Below are 6,573 nucleotides of genomic sequence, written 5' to 3' on the forward strand. Positions count from 1 at the left end.
ATAAAGGTGGAGAAACATGCGCACAGTATCATGTGGCTTGGTTACACGTAAAAATTACAAGAAACATTAAGACACAAAATCTAGGAAAAAAAACATTTATTCTTACTGCAGAACTAAGTCAAACCAAAGTTTCTACAATATTTTATAGAAAAGTAAATATAATGTACACTTATGCATACTGTCTATGACACATGCTTTCTAAAAAGACTTGATCACCCAACCTTGGCGGTGTAATATTGAAATTAACCAGTACATTTAAATCCAAAAGCTTTGGGGGTAAATGTTCATAACAGGTCTTCATCAGTCCAATCCTGCAATGAAAACAGTTATTTTCAGAGGGATTTTACAACAATTATGTAGCTTAATTAAGTTTGTCTGAATCTGAGCCTGTGATGCAGAATATTGTCTCACCTCTTCTGTTAAACGTGGTTCTTTTGCTACATGACCATCTTCTTCGTATCCTCTCTTTCGTTTGCTGCGATACAAAAGTATTTTTAGTATGAGCAGAAAAGTCAACAAGTTTAGAATTACTGTTGTGATTATGAAATAATCACAACTTCTCTGTCCAAGCCGTAATTGTTGGTGAACTCTGTTCCTTACATTCAACGTTTGTGACCAACCCCTTCAAGTCCATTTTCAACACTCATGTAGGTAAATATGGCATCTAGTTTCCTCTACACCTTCATGATCGCCATTAGTAGTCGTAGTTTCCCATGTCTCTTCATTTCCAATCACTTAGTAACTTCATATAGACTAGTTCGAACAATGTGTGACTGGTAGGTAACACAAGAAATAAGGGATTCTCCAAGCATGTGCCTTTTACAAACATGTCCACTTTATCTTACAGGACAGAGTGCACCATCATGTCACTGGCTGCTGCCATCCAGGTAATGTGAGTTTTACAGATTTCCACCCAAGAAACAAGGTGTGGTGGTCAGACCACACAGACAGCCTGCCAAAGTGAGACCTCTTCCCATGAGGTGCCCGACCGAAGACTTCAGTCAGTTTGTATTTATAAGCATGTGGCCTAGATTCCTGGCACTTCAAAAGTAATATGGCTGTTCTCCATGGGAAACCACTTGCTGCATATCTGAATACTGTCCTTCCAAAGCCCTTCCCAAAATGCATCAGACACCAACAGTGTGTTGAACTGATTATATTTTGACAAGAAGGCTTGTCGCATAAGGCCTTGAAGAAATGATTTCTATGAAGATGGACCTGAGATACAGTCAACTGCAGAAATGTCTGAACTTCTTTTATCCTGGTATACCTGCCACTCCCTCAATTTTACTGGTTGGTGATTGACATGGAAACCAGACAAATGTGGCACCCTGATCAGCTGCTCCTAACCTTGGACAAAACTTGCAAGGATTATGAGGCGAGGCAATCCAAAGCATTGAAGTAGCGTCTTCTGCTGTCATCAGGGAATTTAAACACAGCACCTCTTCGAGATGACACAAGCCTTAACTCCCTTTCTACACACCATCCGCTCGCCCACGTCAACTGATTTTATGACATGCTCTTCCTTCAAACCATTAACGGCTTCCACGAGCGTCTTTGTGTATGAACTACCACGCAGCACGGGAACCACTTGTTCATTTTTATACGCTGCTTTGTTTGTTGATATTATACACTAGGCTTATATAGAAGTAAAAAGGTGTTTGTGTATGATCTAGCTGAACAGAGCTGAAAGATAGTCTTAAGAGTTTGTAGGAGATATCTGTAACCTGTCCTGTGCATGTGTTAACCCTGAATGGATCCTGCTATCGTGTGTAGGCCTACATACAGTATATGCTGCTCTAACAAATATCACCTGAACTCCCTCTAAGCCTCGGGGTGTGAACAAAAGCTTTCATGCATTTGCAGTCTCTCTCTCTTGCTCTCCCGCCATCACAGGTGGTGTTTCAGTACACCTCTGCACTGACTATTTTCATATAGATTCATCCTGAGAAGTCATGCCACGCACAGATTTATCAACTTCAAAGTCATAAAGGGTCGGCCTTGTGTGCCTCCTGATGATTCAAGCAGCTGCAGAGTCTGAATCTGTGCCTGTCATAGCTCAAGAGTTTACCAAACTGTTTACTGTAGTTGCACTTAAAGATACCACGGACCTCACCAACCTCACCAAGTGTTAACAGACAGCTGGCGACAGATAAATGATTACGAATGAGCCTAAAAGTCTCCTCATCAGCGATACCAATATCGGTTGTGCTACATGGTATGGGTGATGTAGGTAGGAATGTGGCGTGCTGTTGTACTTCCTTTCTGTATTTCATACAGCTGATGATGTGTTCCTTTTTATTTTTCTACCTGATACTGAACCTTGAACCTTTTGCATCTTAGATACGACAACCTGGCTAAAATAAAACTGTTACTACGTATAACAATGGAAAACTTGAGTTGCTTACTTGGGTGAGGGGGGGGAAAGCATACACATACCAGCAGTAATGCTTCCGAACATTCAGTATTGTGGCATTATTACATGTTAAAACTAAAAATGTGTCCTAAATTACACTGATTCTGTCTTAACTAGACTAAATAATTAGTTTGTGTGCAGTGGAAATCAGCAAATTCACATCCTCAAAGCAATTTCAGTCAAAAGCAACTGGACTTGGTTATTTGTCTAGGAAATTCACAAAAACGATGAGGACAAAGCCAAAATTTTTAATTAAGGCTTTTTGTGAAGCAATTGTTGCTTCTGTACGGAGGTGTGTGCGGATGCAGAGTCGGAGCTAGGGACGGTGGGATTAGCGCAGAATTGCCAGAATTGACCTTAAAGCCGCATGAATTCTGATGACTTTTCCAGTTGAGACTGCGTTGCAAAAAGAAAAAAAAAAATCAGACTTGTATCCGTGTGCTATTCACACTATTATGAAAAGAAAACCCAAAACAGATCTGCATCAAGGGAGAAATAAAATGATTTGGGCCATTTTTGACTGCAGTCTGAATGTAGTCAAAAAAGAAGCAGGTGACTTAATCTCCTTACTTGCTTGAACTGGCAAATTCAGCATGAATCCTTTCCAACTTCTTTTTGCAAGTATTCACCTCCTCTGGTTTGGGAAGTTCATACTTCTTTAGAATTGTTTTCATCCCTGGAGGAAAAGTGAAAACATTTACTTAGATTTCAGATATAAAAGACTTGTCCAGTGAAGCTCAAAACAGCTCAATATCACCATCTTGTGGTGTAACATTGAAGGTGCAGTTCACTCACGTCTCATTGAGTCATACATCTTTGAGAGAGTCTCTTTGTCCTCTTTCAGCCCCAAACATTCCGTCAGGTAGCTAGGCATTTCAAACAACAACAAACAAAAAGGATTGTTTTCCATTTACTTTCTAACAATTTTTCTACAGTGAAATGTCAGTAGTTGTTTTTATTCTGGTAGAACATTTTCATTTAATCACTATTCAAAGAAATTAGTTAATGATAGTCAACCAGCTGATTATTCAAAGGAAATATAATGCAGTTTATAATTGCTAAATGATTTGTTTGTTTTAACCTCAGCACATCTAATGACAGCGGCCGAAATGGGTTTTCTCAGGAGGGTGGCTGGAGTCTCCCTTAGAGATAGGGTGAGAAGTTCAGCCATCCGTGAGGAACTCGGAGTAGAGCCGCTGCTGCTTTGCATTGAAAGAAGCCAGTTGAGGTGGTTCGGGCATCTAGTAAGGATGCCCCCTGGGCTCCAGGGGGACGTTCCAGGCACGTCCAGCTGGGAGGAGGCCTCGGGGAAGACCCAGGACTAGGTGGAGAGATTATATCTCCACACTGGCCGGGCAACATCTTGGGATCTCCCAGTTAGAGCTGGTTAATGTGGCCTAGGAAAGGAAAGTTTGGGGTCCCCTGCTAGAGCTGCTGCCCCTGCGATCCGACCCTGGATAAGCGGTTGAAGATAAGTGAGTGAGAGTGACATCTAATGACTCACCTCTCTATGCTGAGACCGGCTCTCGAGGCACTGTTCAGAATTGCTGTTAGAGCGATCTGAGAGGGGGGAAACAGCAGTCCTGCGTCCGTCATAGCTGCCTGTGTCAGAAAGTCATCAGCACTCTTCCTCAGGGACTCTGGGTTCTCCAGGGTGGGGTATCTTGTCTGAGGGGGGGACATTTTGACGGGGTAAATAATCTGAACCACTATATGAGCTGGATTGGCACTATGATAGTTTCAAAGTTACAAAAGCAACGTTCAAAGCTCTCAGCAATGCACCTACCTTGAGGTCGATGAGCAGACCCTCCATCGGTCTGTAGGGGTTGTGCACCACCAGGTGAAAGTTAAGCTGTTGGATCAGCAGGAGCTCAAACTCCAGGATTTGCTCCAGGACTCGTTCCTGCCCTGCCGGGGTCTCCTGCAGGAGGTTGCCCACAAACTGGGTGCTGGACACGTTGAACTCATCCACTTTACAGGACAGGTATGCACATGTCAGCCTGAAACAGGAAGACAAGTTTGAAATAGGTTGTAAAGACTGATTAGAACAAGGCTGAACAATCCCTTTTCGGTCATGTATGTGTACTTACTGCAATAGTGGGATTGCAGAGGATATAAGACAAAGGCAATCCTAAAACATTATTCTTACAACAATTCCTAAATGTTTAACCAAAGATAGGAACATTTCAAATATGTTATTCAACCTTGAAGTAAAATAAAAAGTGTCATGCGTCAACATTAAGTGTAAAAGTGACTTATTTCTCAATCTAACATCAGTCTTCTTGCATTTATAGTAAAGGCTCAGGCCCACTTTAGATGGGCTTTAAGATACATACAGTATATTGTAAAATACCAGGCTACAGTTTAGAGGATCTGACAAAATACTTTAAACCACTGATAAAAACTAAAAGCACAGATAGTAGGTTGGTAACAGTATGTATCTGCTCCAGATTATATTACTTCCAGCATCTGGAATACACAATTGAAAATTATTTATTAATTCATATTTTGACTCAATAATTGGATCCTAACACTATTACCTACATCTATGACTAATTAGTCATTCAAGCTTTTGAAAATGCTTACAATTTCCCCCTAAAAACACATCTGTACTCACATGATAATTCTAGGGTGGTACTCCATTAGGCAGTTGTTCATGTAGAATCTTCTGAAGTACATGATGGCTGTACCCTGCACAGGAGAGACACACGTGGGTCAGGTATCTGCTGTAGTCTGGTGAGGTCATATTGTTCCCACACCGATGGAGGTTAAAAAAAACAAACAGACACATACCACAACAGACTTGGGCATTACAGGCTTGAAAGCATTGCAGAAGTCCAGTAACCTCTTCTCATAATGTCGGAACAAAACGTCTTCTTCGTGGCACTCCAAGAACTTGGACTCACTCAGCCCAGGCTGGTTCAGACGAGAGAGGCGGGAGGAGGTGAACGACACTGTCACACACTGGACGACTGTGTTTATTTGATGTACTACTTACCTTTCCACTTTCTAGTATCTTGTTTCGGAATTTCTGGTTGGACTTGTTTCTGTTTTTCTCCACGTCGTCTTCACTTTTAAAAATCCAGTATTTTGCATGTGAACTGTTGTGAAACATGGCGGCGTCTGCAATAAATCCGTAGCAAACACATGTCCATTAAAGATGGGGAAAACAACAACAGTGGCAGAGCATGTTGCTCACAGTTTGACAGGTTCGCGTTAGCATCGCTAAACTTACTTTATCTGTGTCTCAATAAACACCAGTCCATTCAAACATCGACCGGCACCGTTGACGACGACAGTGATGTACTGAAGCAGTAGCTGGCTGCTGTGAACCAAACAACCTCTTTAAATCCACGAGAACCTTAAAAAAACGAATACAAACAACAGCAATAACATTAATGTGCGACGCCACTCCCTCGCTTCAACCTGGTCTCCTGTTGATGACGTACTACTACCGTAACTTAGGACACAGTGCGCAAAAGAATTATATATGCTTCTCTCTCTCTCTCTCTCTCTCTCTCTCTCGCTCTCTCTCTCGCTCTCTCTCTCGTATACACACACACACACACACACACACACACACACACATAGCCCAACCTGAACTTAGTATAACGTTCTCTTCTAGACTGTTTGTATAGGTTGTTGACCTTTTTATCTTAATGTTTATTTTTATGAATTGTAGGCTGCTGTTTATTATTTGCAATATTTTTGTATTTATTGTACTACTTTTTGACTGTAGCCCACAGCCCACTATGGGCCTTCCATTGTGTTCTGAATAAAAGCCATTATAATTATTACTATTACTATTATTATAAAGAAGCTAATCTGGGTCCTAGTGCCCAGGACAAGATGAGAGGCCTATCCTGGCATCCGCAAAGCAATTTCAGTCAAAATGAGAACATTCACAGGCCTATCCTGGCATACTTCATACAAAATATAGGCTAGGTCCATCTATTTTTATCGCACACCGCTTATGCAGAGGAACCCCAACTGTATCGGGGTCCCACGATGATAATGAAATAGATAGCCTACATAATTGAATTAGGTTCATCCTCAGGCTGCACTGCTCCCTCATTCCTTTGATTTCCCACCCTCAGCTCACCGACACGAAACTTCAGAATAGTCGCTTGTTGGTCAAATTCCTGGATTTGGATCAT

General features: G+C 41.6%; 1 protein-coding gene across 1 annotated transcript; it reads right to left on the reverse strand.

Annotated features, from left to right (window-relative positions):
• Positions 1 to 182: 182 nt before the first annotated feature.
• On the reverse strand, positions 183 to 5,822 carry ccnh (cyclin H). The gene is made up of 10 exons (XM_083911827.1): positions 5,652 to 5,822; positions 5,415 to 5,539; positions 5,210 to 5,332; positions 5,034 to 5,107; positions 4,203 to 4,416; positions 3,921 to 4,084; positions 3,212 to 3,282; positions 2,987 to 3,092; positions 412 to 475; positions 183 to 311 (listed from the first exon to the last, which is right to left on the reverse strand). The coding sequence occupies exons 2-10, from the start codon at positions 5,529 to 5,531 to the stop codon at positions 285 to 287; spliced, it is 960 nt and encodes a 319-aa protein (XP_083767953.1). The 5' UTR covers positions 5,532 to 5,539; positions 5,652 to 5,822; the 3' UTR covers positions 183 to 284.
• Positions 5,823 to 6,573: the final 751 nt, after the last annotated feature.

Source organism: Echiichthys vipera, assembly GCF_963691815.1.
Source record: "Echiichthys vipera genome assembly, chromosome: 4".
NCBI classification, from domain to species: Eukaryota; Metazoa; Chordata; class Actinopteri; order Perciformes; family Trachinidae; genus Echiichthys; species Echiichthys vipera.

Excerpts from the sequence above, each read along its gene's own strand:
- ccnh (XM_083911827.1), bottom strand. The coding sequence starts at position 5,531 with ATGTTTCACAACAGTTCACATGCAAAATACTGGATTTTTAAAAGTGAA. Across the intron at positions 4,085-4,202 it reads GTCTGCTCATCGACCTCAAG|ACAAGATACCCCACCCTGGA; the intron begins GTAGGTGCATTG and ends TCCCCCCCTCAG. Across the intron at positions 3,093-3,211 it reads GATGTATGACTCAATGAGAC|GGATGAAAACAATTCTAAAG; the intron begins GTGAGTGAACTG and ends CTTTTCCTCCAG.